This window comes from Phyllopteryx taeniolatus, chromosome 12 (assembly GCF_024500385.1).
Source record: "Phyllopteryx taeniolatus isolate TA_2022b chromosome 12, UOR_Ptae_1.2, whole genome shotgun sequence".
NCBI lineage: Eukaryota > Metazoa > Chordata > Actinopteri > Syngnathiformes > Syngnathidae > Phyllopteryx > Phyllopteryx taeniolatus.
The window spans coordinates 27,130,763-27,146,589 of record NC_084513.1 but is presented as its reverse complement, the minus strand read 5'-3'; the positions used below and the strand labels follow the sequence as shown (position 1 = coordinate 27,146,589).

General features: G+C 45.8%; 1 protein-coding gene across 5 annotated transcripts in view; it reads right to left on the bottom strand.

Moving 5' to 3' along the window:
- Positions 1-15,827, bottom strand: part of rab3gap1 (RAB3 GTPase activating protein subunit 1) — a 176,299-nt gene that overhangs the window by 68,912 nt on the left and 91,560 nt on the right. For all 5 annotated transcript variants that reach the window (XM_061792738.1, XM_061792736.1, XM_061792737.1 and 2 more), the window contains 3 exons: positions 11,637-11,694; positions 5,698-6,042; positions 5,236-5,373 (listed from right to left, as the gene is read on the bottom strand). In XM_061792738.1, coding sequence (XP_061648722.1) covers positions 5,236-5,373; positions 5,698-6,042; positions 11,637-11,694 — 541 coding nt within the window. The remainder of the gene's footprint in view (positions 1-5,235; positions 5,374-5,697; positions 6,043-11,636; positions 11,695-15,827) is intronic.

Here is a 15,827-nt window from a genome sequence, read left to right as displayed (position 1 = left end):
TTTTTTTGCCCCTACATAATGCAGTCCGCTCGGTGTCGTTTAAAGCCCGGAAGCATCACGGTGCCATCAGGGATGCGTTCACCTAGCCATGTCTCTGTGAAGGACAGGGCGGAGGAACGTCTTACGTCTTTACTGGTCTTTGTGAGAAGATGAAGCTTGCCCATTTTGTTGGGTACAGACCATAGATTTGCGAGGTGAATCGATGAGAGCAGAGAAGACTCCCTAATATTTAGCTCGTCTTCCCTTGTGTAAGTAAGTCGCGTAATGTCTCCACAGACGAACGAATGATACAAAAACAGACAGTACTAGAAAGCGTGTTACTGAGGCGACCACTCGGTTAGGCGCCATCTTGTCTGAAATATAGGTTGAATGCAAGATGGCGCCTACCAGTGTGGTCGCCTCGGTAACGCGCTCTCTAGTATTGTCTTTGTTTTTGTGTTTTTCGTCCGTCTTTGGAGACCTTACACGACTCACTTACACAAGGGGAGACCTGCTAACCATCAAGGAGTCTACTCCAGACTTTCTGTCACCAACTTTCGAAAATCCGCTCAGTTTTTTCCCAGAGTTACTCACCGGAGCGGCGTCCGCGGTTTTCGGCGCATGGAGACGGAAGCGGCGCCACAGAGGGAAGCGAGCCGGCATTCAGGTGAAACTCCGCAAGAGAGGACACAGATTGGCGTTCCCATCGATCCACCTCGCGAATGTACGCTCCCTACCCAACAAAATGGACGAGCTTCATCTTCTGTTAAAGACACGTAAAGACTTCGGACGTTCCGCGGCCATGTGCTTCACGGAGACCTGGCTTTGCGACGCTGTACCCGATGCCGGCATTATGCTTCCCGGTTTCCACATTCATCGAGCGGACCGCGACATGGAATCATCGGGGAAAACAAAGGGCGGTGGGATATGCCTCTATATCAACGAAAAATGGTGTACGGACGTCACGGTGCTCAGCACACACTGCAGCCCGCATTTGGAGTCGCTATTCTTAAATTGTAAACCATTCTACTCGCCACGTGAGTTCGCATCATTCATTTTCGCTGGAGTCTATATTCCGCCTCAAGCTAACACGAACGCCGCATTGCTAACGCTCGCCGATCAAGTCAACGAAATTGAAAAAAAACACCCCGACTCACCCCTCATTATTCTTGGGGACTTTAACAAAGCTAAACTCAACCACGAACTCCCTAAATACAAGCAGCACATCGACTGTCCTACCAGGGAAAATAATACTTTAGACCACTGCTACACCACGGTAAAAAACGCATACCGTGCTATACCTCGTGCAGCCTTGGGCTCGTCTGATCACTGCTTAATTCACTTAATACCGACGTACAGGCAAGAACTTAAATGTGCGAAGCCTACAGTGAAAACAGTCAAAAAGTGGACAAATGAAGCCAAGATGGAACTTCAAAGCTGCTTAGACTGCACAGACTGGAGTGTCTTTGAAAATTCAGCTGGCAGCCTGGATGAATATACGGACACTGTTACATCCTATATCAGTTTCTGTGAAGAGGTCTGTGTTCCAACAAAATCATTTCGCACATTCAACAACAATAAGCCGTGGTTCACTGCTAAACTTAAGCAGCTTCGCCAAGCTAAGGAGGACGCATATCAGAGCGGGGACAGGGCCCTGTATAATCGAGCTAGAAACCAGCTGACCAAAGAAATTAACATTGCAAAGAGGATCTATACAGCAAAGTTGGAAAAACAGTTTAGCGCAAACGACTCTAAATCAGTCTGGCATGCATTCCAGTCGCTGACTAATTACAAGCGACGATCCCCCCAAGCTGAGAACAATAGCACACTAGCCAACGACTTGAATACCTTCTACTGCAGATTTGAAAAGGACAGTTTCACACCACACACCAATCCGGCCGCACCCGCGACCACAATCACACCTCTGACCTCTGCGTTAACCATCCATGAACAGGATGTGAGACGCATCTTCAAACAACAAAAGATTAACAAAGCGGCAGGCCCGGACCACGTGTCTCCATCCTGCCTCAAAGTCTGCGCGGACCAGCTCGCGCCAGTCTTCACTCAGATCTTCAACAGATCACTGGAAATGTGCGAAGTTCCATCCTGCTTCAAACGCTCCACCATCATCCCAGTCCCCAAGAAACCTGCAATCTCGGGTCTGAATGACTACAGGCCTGTCGCTTTGACATCTGTGGTCATGAAGTCCTTTGAACGTCTTGTGCTGGACCACCTCAAGAGTGTCACAGGTCCCCTGCTGGACCCCCTGCAGTTTGCCTACCAAGCGAACAGATCTGCGGATGATGCAGTCAACATGGGACTGCACTTCATCCTAGAACACCTCGACAGTGCAGGGACCTACGCGAGGATCCTGTTCGTGGACTTCAGCTCAGCGTTCAACACCATCATCCCTGAACTCCTTTCATCCAAGCTTCTCCAGCTCAGCGTCTCACCTGCCATCTGCCAGTGGATTTACAGCTTTCTGACGGGCAGGACACAGCAGGTCAGGCTGGGGGAGGCCACCTCATCCACACGCAGCATCAGCACTGGGGCGCCCCAAGGTTGTGTCCTCTCTCCGCTGCTCTTCTCTCTCTACACGAACGACTGCACCTCAGCGAACCCGACTGTCAAACTCCTGAAGTTTGCAGATGACACCACTGTCATCGGCCTCATCAAGGACGGTGACGAGTCTGCATATCGACAGGAAGCGGAGCGGCTGGAGCTGTGGTGCGGCCGACACAACCTGGAGCTGAACACGCTCAAGACTGTAGAGATGATCGTGGACTTCAGGAGGCATCCTTCGCCACAGCTGCCCCTCACGCTGTCCAGCTGCCTTGTGTCAACCGTCGAGACCTTCAAGTTCCTGGGAATTACAATCTCCCAGGACCTGAAGTGGGCGACCAACATCAACTCCGTCCTCAAAAAGGCCCAGCAGAGGATGTACTTCCTGCGGCTTCTGAGAAAGCATGGTCTGCCACCGGAGCTGCTGAGACAGTTCTACACAGCGGTCATCGAATCAGTCCTGTGTTCTTCCATCACAGTCTGGTTTGGTGCTGCTACAAAAAAGGACAAACTCCGACTGCAACGGACAATCAAAACTGCTGAAAGGATTGTCGGTACCCCCCCTACCCACCCTTGAGGACTTGCACGCTGCCAGAACTAAGACAAGGGCGTGCAAAATCCTCTCGGACCCTCCCCACCCTGGTCACCAGCTCTTCCAGCTCCTTCCCTCAGGTAGGCGCTACCGATCAATGCAAACTAGAACTAGTAGACATTCCAACAGCTTCTTCCCTCTTGCAATCAACTTCTTGAACAGCTAACTTACAATTCCATTACAACAAGCTGGCAATTTTTTGACTTGAGTTCGTTGTCACATTTCTGTATTATGTATTACTCGTGCACTCACTGTAGTTGTCTCGCCGTGCTGCACTATTTGCATATAGTGGCCACTCATGCCAGAGTAGTATCTGCTCCATTTGCACACTGATTGAGGAGTATCTGTAACATTTGCACAACCATTGTCCCAGATTATCGCACTACTCGTCACTTTAAACCGCATACACTCCTTGAAGTCTCAGTGCCCTTGCACAATGGTCATTGCACCGGACTATTGCGATATTAGCCATTCGAACTGAGGACTCTGCATCTTTTTGCACAATTGTTGTTTGTTGTTGTTTTTTGTTAATGTCTTTATGTCTCCAAAGTGTTCTGTAAATTGACTGTCTGTTGTACTAGAGCGGCTCCAACTACCGGAGACAAATTCCTTGTGTGTTTTGGACATACTTGGCAAATAAAGATGATTCTGATTCTGATTCTGATAAAGATGATTCTGTAATGTGACTATTGCTTATTTTCTCATTCCAGAAGCATGTGAACGCCAAAGGGTCACTCGAATGTATATGATGTTCTATCTTCTTGACCTTGCACTTGCGATCTGGGCTGCTGGAGGGTGGGGGCTCATTCGTCCTCCTCACTTTTTTTTTTATCCTACTCCCCTAGAAGTTTGAGGGGTTTTGTAAACTATAAATGCTGGAAATGTTGCCCGACAATTGTAACAAGTGTACTTGCTCTATAGAGAAATTTCAAAGTTGTTATAAAAACTAGGACATGTTCTCCATCTTCAGTAGTGGTGTATATTGGTGAGTGAAGAACGTGTTGTTTTAGCATGTTTAGTAAATTAAAGTTGAACAATTTCAAAGTGGCCCTTGCAGCCTTTGTTTTTATTGTATGCGGCCCTTGGAGAAAAAAGGTTTGGACAACCCTGGCTTACATACCACTTATAAGAGGGCTTTTGAAGGCACACAAAAGACATTTTACAATTGCACGCATTCATTCACTCCACAGTCGGACCCTAGTGATGGTAAGCTATTTGTGTAGCCACAGCTGCCCTGGGGCAGTCTGACAGGAAGCGTGGCTATGCCTATGCCTAAGGCCCTTCCGACCACCACTCAAAATCCAAGCACATTCATTCATCGGAAATGTGGGTTAAGTATAGTGTAGTGAGGAGAGCAATGACCTCTGTATTGGAGAGACAAAGCAAACCTTAAACAGACGAAATAGGAGAGCAGTTTCTTTGGGTTCAGAGTTAGCAGATCATTTGCATCACAAAAAAGGTAAAGGGTCACTCTTTGACGACAACAATGTTGAAATTCTGGATGGGGAGGACCACTGGTTTGAAAGAGATGTGAAACAAGTAATATAGCAAACTAGAAAGGCCCTGGTCTAAACAGGTGGAGAGTCACGCCATCACCTGTTGTCTGCTTACTACTATATCCTGACATCTACCCACAAAAGATTGTCTCATTGCCCTGGAAGAATGACTGTTTTGTCATTAGGCAGTTGAACAACCAGTTGGTATGCAGGACAGTCATTCACCATCCATACCTGGCAACAGTAACTCTCTTGTGACCACCCCCAGGGGACACATCCAACAAAGATAGAAATAGGAAGACTCCACACTTACAAAAAATTAGAACGCAAGAAGTGAAACATCAACAAACAAGAAGAGTCCAGCTGCATCAATCGACCTTTTTTAGATTACCCTGCAGATTACCATGTCCTGGAAGACCGAGAATCTAAACAAACATAGATTTGAAGTGTTGCACCTCACATATAAATGATGCTCAAAGGGGTAAGAGGACAAGGAACAAAAAAATCCAAATCAAAACACCAGCGGTTTGCAACTTTTCAGTTATAAAGTCAAACACCAATACCAAGACACCAAGTGTACTTTACGGCCTACTTAGTGTGTCTAACCTTAAAAGACTCCATGTCAGAGAGAAGACAGGCACTTTGCATCCGAGCACGAAGTTGGGCACCTTCGGCTGATGTTCCCAGTTTTGCAAGTATTTCTGACTGCTCCTCTAATAAATCTTCAGTCATGGGAGCAGGTTCCTGGTAAAACATAAAAGCAATTAATGCACATTTGACATGCACAATATACATTTACATTTTCTCATATCTACATTTAATGAGTAGACAGATGAATAAATACAATTTTGGAAAAGAGACAGCACTGACAAATATCTCCACCAAGTGGACACTGTTGAATAATAATAAAACATGAGCAATTTTTGTCATATATTGCCTGTTACATTTTAGATAAACATTTCCATACCAACTCAGTAATCCACATAGCAGTATTGTTTGGTAAATAAGTTATGTATATTAAAAGCGTGCTTTTAAAATAATTAAAAAGTAATTGAGAGAAAAAATTACTTGTGTCACAGGAATAAAGAGAAGCTCCGAAGAGTTCAGAAGGGTCATGTTGTTATAGGGGTGCATCCTGCCCTCTGCTCTCGTTTTAGTGCCATCTTTTTCCCTTCTAATACATGGAGACTCAGTGTCCCCCTGATCACTCAAACATTCATAGAACTCTTCTTCACTGTCACTCCAAGAGTCCAAGGATTTCCCAGGTGACGCAGCAGCTATTTGTGTGGATGAAGTCGCTCCTGTAAATTCTGTCAATTGGTGGATGTTCTGGACGGCAATTTCTTTGCTTCTCTCAGGGGTCTTGCAAATGTGATCTCTGGCTTGCTTCCTCTTCATGCAGCAATTCAGCATCTATACAAACAGCCAAAACAAACTGTAAAAAAAAAATTTTGTTTGCATTGGTGGAGAACTGTACTGCATCACATTAAGACTTATTTCTAATGAATATTTTTGACTTCAATAAAATAATAACTGATTGTGTTACTTAAAATACCAGATAGCACACTGCCATTATAATGCAGTACAGCTCTACACACGGAAAGTTACATCCACAACAATACCAATTAATACTTCTCTGACAGTGATTATATGATTATTACCACCAAATAGGATTATGACCACCTTTATAGAGGTAGAATATTTACGGTAATAAAGCTTTATTTGAAAGCATTATATTGTGCAAATGGTCATATGTATTGCATGCATAGTGTGAATTGCAGGATGAGTTAACTTCCAATTTAAATACTCTAAACATTTATATCTATACATACAATGATTTAGTCAGTGGAATTGGTTTAAGCCTGTTATTTAAGATGAGTTAACTTCTAATTCAAATACTAAAATATTTATTAATATATATATATATATATATATATATATATATATATATATATATATATATATATATATATATATCCCCAATTCCAATGAATTTGGGAGAAGCAAATAAAACCAGAATGCAATGCAACCTATATTTAATTGAATACACTACAAAGACAAGATATTTAATGCCCAAACTGATAAACTTGATTGTTTTTAGCAAATAATCATTAACTTAGAATTTTATGGCTGCAACACCTTCCAAAAAAGCTGGGACAGGGTCATGTTTACCACTGTGTTACATCACCTTTTGTTTTAACAACATTCAATAAACGTTTGGGAACTGAGGACACTAATTGTTGAAGCTTTGTCGGTGGAATTCTTTCCCATTCTTGCTTGATGTACAGCTTCAGCTCTTCAACAGTCCGGGGTCTCCGTTGTTGTATTTTACACTTCATAATGCGCCCTATGGGGGCCACAAGGCAGTGCAAACTGGAGGCCGGTCCCAAGCCCGGATAAATGCAGAGGGTTGCGTCAGGAAGGGCATCCGGTTTAAAACTTTGCCAAACAAATATGAGCGTTCATCCAAAGAATTCCATACCGGATCGGTCGTGGCCCGGGCTAACAATGTCTGCCACCGGCGCCGTCAACCTGCAGGGCGCCGTTGGAAAGTCAGCTACTGTGGGTTGAAGTCAAATAAGAGGTGGAAAGCGGGTTCTTCGGCAGAAAGAGAAGAGGAAAGCACAGAGCCTAGAACTGAATGTGGGGACTTTGAATGTTGGGACTATGACAGGAAAATCTCGGGAGTTGGTTGACATGATGATTCGGAGAAAGGTTGATATATTGTATGTACAGGAGACCAGGTGGAAAGGCAGTAGGTCTACAAGTTTAGGGGCAGGGTTTAAATTATTTTACCATGGTGTAGATTGGAAGAGAAATGGAGACAGGGTTATTTTAAAAGAAGAGTTGGCTCAGAATGTCTTGGAGGTGAATGTCTTACATGAAAAAGACGTTGCTTAGATGGCAGCATATGTTTCTCCAAAACTGTAACTTTCAGCATTAATGGTGCCTTCACAGATGTGTAAGTTACCCATATGATTGGCACTAAAACAGCCCCATACCATCACAGATGCTGGCTTTTGAACTTTGCGTCCATAACAATCCGGATGGTTCTTTTCTTCTTTGGCCCGGAGGACATGACGTCCACAATTTCCAAAAACAATTTGAAATGTGGACTCGTCGGACCAGAGAACACTTTGCATCAGTCCATCTTAGATGAGCTCGGGCCCAGAGAAGCCGGCGACGTTTCTGGGCGTTGTTGATAAATGGCTTTTGCTTTGCATAGTAGACATTCAAGTTGCAGATGCAGCGCTTAACTGTATTTACTGACATTGGTTTTCTGAAGTGTTCCTGAGCCCATGTGGTGATACCCTTTACACATTGATGTCGGTTTTTGATGCAGTGCCGCCTGAGGGATCGAAGGTCACGGGCATTCAATGTTGGTTTTTAGCTGGGATAGGCTGCAGCACGCCCGCGACCCTAGCGAGGATAAGCGGTACAGAAGATGAATGAATATATTTTCACAAAACGTAATTTCAACATAGGTTATCATTGTTTTTTAGTCGTAGTGCATTCTGGGTAGTGAATTAATTATTTAATTATTTAATTAATAAAATAATGTAAAATTGCATGAATAAACATGCAGTGGGTACGGTAAGTATTCAAACACCCTTAAATTTTTCACTCTTGTTATATTGCAGGCATTCGTTAACCAGGGCCCCCCATTGGAGCCAGGCCTGGTGGTGGGCTCGAAGGAGAGCGCCTGGTGGCCGGGCCTGCACCCATGGGGCCCGGCCGGGCACAGCCCTAAAGGGTAACGTGGTTCCCCCTTCCCATGGGCTCACCACCTGTAGGAGGGGCCATTGGGGTCGTGTGCAGTGTGAGCTGGTCGGTGGCCGAAGGCGCGGACCTTGGCGATCCGATCCCCGGCTACAGAAGCTGGTTCTAGGGATGTGGAATGACACCTCTCTGGCAGGGAAGGAGCCCGAGCTGGTCTGTGAGGTCGAGAAGTTCCGACTAGATATACTCGGACTCGCCTCCACACACAGCTTGGGCTCTGGTACCAGTCCTCTTGAGAGGGGTTGCACTCTCTTCCACTCTGAAGTTGCCCACGGTGAGAGGCGCCGAGCAGGTGTGGGTATACTTATTGTCCCCCGGCTTGGCGCCTGTACGTTGGGGTTCACCCCGGTGGACGAGAGGGTAGCCTCCCTCCGCCTTCGGGTGGGGAGATGGGTTCTGACTGTTGTTTGTGCCTATGCACCAAACAGCAGTTCAGAGTACCCACCCTTTTTGAAGTCCTTGGAGAGGGTGCTGGAGAGCGCTGCCGCTGGGGACTCCATCGTTCTGCTGGGGGACTTCAATGCTCACGTGGGCAATGACAGTGAGACCTGGAAGGGCGTGATTGGGAGGAACGGCCCCCCGATCAGAACCCGAGCGGTTTCTTGGACTTCTGTGCTCGTCACGGATTGTCCATAATGAACACCATGTTTAAGCATAAGAGTGTCCACACGTGCACTTGGCACCAGGACACCCTAGGTCGCAGTTCGATGATCGATTTTGTGGTCGTGTCATCGGACTTGTGGCCGCATGTCTTGGACACTCGGGTGAAGAGAGGGGCGGAGCTGTCAACTGATCACCACCTGGTGGTGAGTTGGCTCTGTTGGTGGGGGATTATGCCGGTCCGACGTGGCAGGCCCAAACGTATTGTGAGGGTCTGCTGGGAACATCTGGCAGAATCCCCTGTCAGAAGGAGTTTCAACTCCCACCTGCGACAGAACTTTACTCATGTTCCGGGAGAGGCGGGGGACATCGAGTCCGAGTGTACCATGTTCCGCGCCTCCATTGCTGAGGCGGCCGACCGGAGCTGTGGCCGTAAGGTGGTCGGTGCCTGTCGTGGCAGCAATCCCCGAACCCGTTGGTGGACACAAATGGTGAGGGATGCCGTCAAGCTGAAGAAGGAGTCCTATCGGGCCTTTTTGAATCTCAGATTCAGGAGGAGCAGTGTGGTTTTCGTCCTGGCCATGGAACAGTGGACCAGCTCTACACCCTCAGCAGGGTCCTTGAGGGTGCATGGGAGTTCGCCCAACCAGTCTACATGTGTTTCCTTGGGGAGCTGTAGAGGGTGCTTCGGGAGTATGGGGTACCGAACCCCCTGATACGGGCTGTTCGGTCCCTGTACGACCGGAGTCAGAGTTTGGTCCGCATATCCGGCAGTAAGTCGGACTCGTTCCCGGTGAGGGTTGGACTCCGCCAAGGCTGCCCTTTGTCAGTGATTCTGTTCATAACTTTTATGGACAGAATTTCTAGGCGCAGCCAAGGCGTAGAGGGGGTCCGGTTTGGTGGCCTCAGTATTGCATCTCTGCTTTTTGCAGATGATGTGGTTCTGTTGGCTTCATCAAGCCGTGACCTCCAACTGTCACTGGAGCAGTTCGCAGCCGAGTGTGAAGCGGCTGGGATGAGAATCAGCAACTCCAAATCTGAGACCATGGTCCTCAGTCGGAAAAGGGTGGCATGCCCTCTCCAGGTCGGGGATGAGATCCTGCCCCAAGTGGAGGAGTTCAAGTATCTTGGGGTCTTGTTCACGAGTGAGGGAAGAATGGAACGGGAGATCGACAGGCAGATCGGTGCGGCGTCTGCAGTGATGCGGACTTTGTATCGGTACGTTGTGGTAAAGAAGGAGCTAAGCCAAAAGGCGAAGCTCTCAATTTACCGGTCGATCTACGTTCCTACCCTCACCTATGGTCACGAGCTGTGGGTCGTGACCGAAAGAACCAGATCCCGGATACAAGCGGCCGAAATGAGTTTCCTCTGCAGGGTGTCCGGGCTCTCCCTTAGAGATAGGGTGAGAAGCTCGGTCATCCGGGAGGATCTCAGAGTAGAGTCACTGCTCCTCCACATCAAGAGGAGCCAGATGAGGTGGCTGGGATGCGTGCCGGACGCCTCCCTGGTGAGGTGTTCCCGTCACGTCCCACCGGGAGGAGACCCCGGGGACGACCCAGGACACGCTGGAGAGACTACGTCCTTCGGCTGGCCTGGGAACGCCTCGGGATCCCCCCGGAAGAGCTGGATGAAGTGGCTGGGGAGAGGGAAGTCTGGGCGTCCCTGCTAAAGCTATTGCCCCCGCGACCCGACCCGGATAAGCGGTAGAAAATGGATGGATGGAAGGATGTTTCAGGCGAGGTGGAATGGGAGGAGCTGAAGGATGAGGAAGATGCGGTGTGAGTTGGATTTCAATATTGATAAGGTTCTTCATCTTGTCAGTGAAATTCAGGAGAGACTCATTTGGGCTGGAAATGGATTTGACGTTTTCTGTTGCGGTTTGAGGTGAAATCACAAGTTGCAGCTCAACACGGTTGGGGGAGGGGGTGTGGTGGCCGTAGAAAAAAAAACAAAAAACAAAAAAACAACAACAATTGGTCAACCTGAAGCCGCCGACTGCACTTTTTGTATTCCATAGAGGTGGCTTATCGTTTGTTCGTTCGACTGCTTTGATGATGCTGAAGACTACTGTTAAGACTTTCAGCATGCATCTTTTGTACTGCACCATTCAGTTCCATGTTTTCCTTTTGAGACTCGTGACACACATAATAAAAAATATTTACACCTAAACGTTTTGCACCTTCTTTGTTCAGACAGAGACCATCCGCCTTGAAAGGATGTCTCCGTTCTCAGAAAATGTTTAAATTGTAAATCAAATACACTGACAGAGCAGACCACACATCTTTTAGCCATCTGATTAGCATCAATAATCTGCTGAAATGTTCATTTCCTCAAGGTACTGTTTGGAGAGGTCCACTTAAAAAACGCGTTGGCATTCAAACATTGCACTTTGTTTAGGAGATCAATAAAATACTGCCACATCCAAGGCTCCTGTGTGTATTATGACAGACTTCACAGGTTAATTCGTGATATTCGTAATTTTTTTATTTTTGCAAAGTCAGACTTGGTAAAACACAGTACTTTAGTGATCCCGAATTATTATAATTAGTATAAGGTGAACATTTCTGAACAATCAGGGTTCCCTTTAAAAAACCTAGTTCTGCATCATATCATGCAGCCATCGCTACCTGAAACTTTTGATGCAGAAGACAACAGCGAAGATCAGGTGGCTCTTCGCCAAGCAATCTGCAGATATTGGAGGAGAGAAAAAAGACAAAATTTGTTCAGTCGACTGAGTGACAGTGGATATATGTATGTATGTATACAGTGCCACCAGAAAGTATTCACACCCCTTCACATTTTGGAAGACTTATACTAAAGCTGATTTGAGTATAGTTTTCTTTAAAAAAAAAAAAGAAAAATACATAAAACAGCTCATAATGACAAAGTATATACATTTTTTTCAGACAGTTGTGCAAATGTATTGAAAATGTAAACACTTAAACAATAGGTACATAAGTATTCACATCCTTGGCTTAATATTTTGTTGAAGCAACTTTGGCAACAATCACAGCCTCAAGTCTTCTTGGGTATGTCTCTACAAGCTTGGCACACCTGTTTTGGGGCATTTTCTCCCATTCTTCTCTGCAGATCCTCTCAAGGTCAGTCAGATTGGATGGGCAGCGTCGGTGGACGGCCATTTTTAGGTCTTTCCAGATGTTCGATTGGATTCAAGTCCGGGCTCTGGCTGGCCGACTCAAGGACATTCACGGGCTGCTCCTTCCTGAAGCCACTTCTCTGTTATCTTGGCTGTGTGCTTTGGGTCATTGTCGTGTTGGAAGGTCCATCAACGCCCTAGTCCAGTTCCAGAGCACTCTAGAGCAAGTTCTCTTGAAGAATTTCCCTATATTTGGCAGCTGTCATTTTACCCTCTCTGCGGACTAGTCGCCCAGTTCCTGCAACAGAAAAACAGCCCCACAGCATGATGCTGCCACACCATGCTTTACAGTCGGGATGGTGTTAGCCAGGTGATGAGGAGTGCCTCTTCCTTTCCAGATATGACGCTTGCAATTCAGGTCAAAAAGTTCTATTTTGGTTTCATCAGACCAGAGAATTTTGTTTCTGCAGTTCTGAGAATCCTTAAGGTGCCTTTTGCAAACTCCAAGCGGCGTGCCACGTGCCATTTAGTGAGACGTGGCTTCCGTCTGGCCATTAAGGCCTGATTGGTGGAGTGCGTTAGGAATGGTTGACCTTCTGGATGGTTCTATCTCCGCAAGGGAACACTGGAGCGCCACGTTAATGACCATAGGGTTCTTGTTCACCTCTCTGACCAAGGCCCTTCTTCCCCGGTTACTCAGCTTGGTTGGATGTCCAGATCTAGTCAGGGTCTTGGTGGTTCCAAACTTCTTCTATTTCCGAATAATCGAGACCAGAGTGCTTCTCGGGACTTCAATGATGCTGAAATTGTTTTTTATCCTTCCCCAGATTTGTGACTTGACACAATCCGGTCTTGGAGGTCTTTAGACAATTCCTTAGACTTCATTGCTTGGTTTCTGCTCTGATATGCACTGCCAACTATGAGACCTTATTTAAACAGGTGTGCGCCATTCCAAATGTTGTTCAGTCAACTGAATTTACCACAGTTGTAGAAGCATGATCAGTGGAAATCAGATGCACCTGAGCTTAGGTTTGTGTCATAAAAAACGGTGTGAATACTGATGTACCGTATTTTCCGCACCATAAGGCGTACCGGATTGTAAGGTGTAGTATCAATTACGGATTCTATTTCTGTACTTAAGCCATACATAAGGCGCACTGTATTATTCAGCGAATGCTAAAACAAGGTAACGGAAGCAAAACTGATTTTGGTTGAACTATATTCTAATACGTATGTAAAAATACACTCACATTATTTTTTGATCAATCTTTTGTCACAAATCCATTGACGTCCTCATCTTCTGTATCTGAATTGAACACCTGTGCAATTTCGCCATCAAACATGCCAGGTTCCCTCTCGTCATTGTCGGAGTCAGTCTTGTTGCCGGGTGGCTGTTCAGCAATGATGCCAGCTTTCGGGAAAACTTGGACAACAGTCAAAGCAGATACCTTAGCCCAGGCATCCACAATCCATTCACATATGGTGGCGTAACTTGCTGCCTCCCAGTCTTAGTAAAGGTGTGATCGCCGTCTCTCATCCATCGCTCCCACGCCGCTCGAAACTTCACTTTGAATGCCCTGTTTACACCAATCTCCAGCGGTTGGAGTTCGCTGGCAGTTGCTGCGCCACGGCAGTCCTTGCGCGGATGGCGAGATGGCGCATTTTCATAAAACGAAAGCACCAAGACGGACCTCCTCGAAAGTGTTCAATCTTCATGTCTTGTGCTATCGTTATTGCCTTCAGTCGAATGGTGACTGTAGAGACGCTTCTCCCGGCTGTTCTTGTGCTTGATGTTGAGTTCTCTCGCGGCTGCTCTATTCCCATTTACAACCGCGTAACTGATAGCCTGTAGTTTGAATTGTGCCTCGCAAGCATGTCTCTTCGCTGATGCCATTTTCGGGGGTCCTTAGCCAAACAAATGTTGTTTTGCATCATACCGGTAGTACAGTATAGCTACCGGAGGTAAGCGTACGTACTGTACGTAGCTTTACGTAATGTTCTCTAATTGGTTTATCACTGCCAGTGTACGTAGTGTACGTATTACGTCCCTATATCGGCGGGAAATGGTCCGACAGTCAATCAAGCGGAGCGCTTACCAAAATCGGACAAAAACATTTTTACATATTTTGGAACTCAATGCATACGGGTTAAAAGGCGCACTGTCGATTTTTGAGAAAATTAAAGGCTTTTAAGTGCGCCTTATAGTGCGGAAAATACAGTACCTATTATGTTCGAATGTTTAAATTTGTTTATAAATTTACACAAATGTCTGAAAATGTTTTTACTTTTGTAGCGTATATTGGTGTTGGACAAAACAATTTATTTAAGAAATATATTCGTCCAAGGTGAACGCCTGCGTTCACTTCTGGGTTAGTTCGATTTATGTTTTAACGTCCCAATCAAACTGTCTCGTAAAGGGCACCACGTCTCTTTTTTATGTGTGTAAAATCTAGGAAACGTGACAAAAAAACTTATCAGTCTTATAATCTGAAGGTTGCTACATTTTATGAGATACGAGTTCTCGATTACAGAGGTTTCATTATTAAAATCAAAACAAGGAGTGAAATTGTATCGAATATTTAATGAAATTTACGAGGGATCTATAGGGAAACACACAGAGGGGTCTAACTACAAAAGGGAAACACGATTTGTGAAAGAAAGAAGAATAGGCGGAAAAAAGGGAAATGTGTTGCTGGGCTAAAAATGAAAATGTGAGCATTTACTGCGTTGACTCAGCGCAAGAGAGAGCAAAGTTGGGATTTGTGTGAAGCTAATATTTTCCCGAAAATTATTAGGCACTCATCTTGCACATTTTGGCAACGACTATTGTGCTACCCACGACTGTAGAGCAGGTGTCCCTGGGAATGGTCTTTCTCTGTGCGTCTCAGGAGGCAAACAAAGCAGGTTCAGTTGAAGAAGATGCACCAATAAGTAAAAATCAAAAAGAGGTGCCAAAACAACAGTTGTTTTCCCGGCGTGCTTGTAACTTATCCTGCCGTTTGAACTTGTGGCGGGCCCAGCTCTTGCTCTCAGCTACGCGCGTGACCACGACGGAATGTCGGTAGTTTCTTACTGAGGCTCTGCCAACAGATCACGGCTAGGAAAACGGATCGAAGACGCATGGACGGCTTCTTTCCTTGGGCAACGCCGGTGTCTTAAAGGGGGTGATTAAATATAACTCAAGTTCCGGGAGTAATAGTTCAATCTGTGGCATATCCAACTAATACAGCTATCGTCGATCTGTCCCAGCTCGATCTTATTGAAGAGAGGTTCTCCCAACCTTTTGGTCACAATCAGTTCTGCACATCACAAGGGTCTTTGATATCTGGAATCCAGATTTGATGAGAAGCTGCTAATTAGTTTAAGGTCCAACCGACATACGGCAGGCGTCCTTTGGTGGCCTTTGCGCACAGTGGGGCGGTTTGGGAGAATGCTGTGCCAACCGGGCCATAGTCACTACACTTTGTCATTATGGGATATTTTATGTCGATTTCTTTTTTTTTTGTTTCTTAAAGAAAACTATACTCAAATCAGCTTTAGAATAAGTCTGTAACATTGCAAAATATGGAACAACGTGAAGGGGTGTGAATACTTTCTGGTGGCACTGTGTATATGTATGTACATGTATATATGTATATATAATAAAAAACTGCACACCGACACCCCGATTAAACTGTTTTTGTAACATAAAAATGTCAAGGTTCTCATGCTTGTACCATGA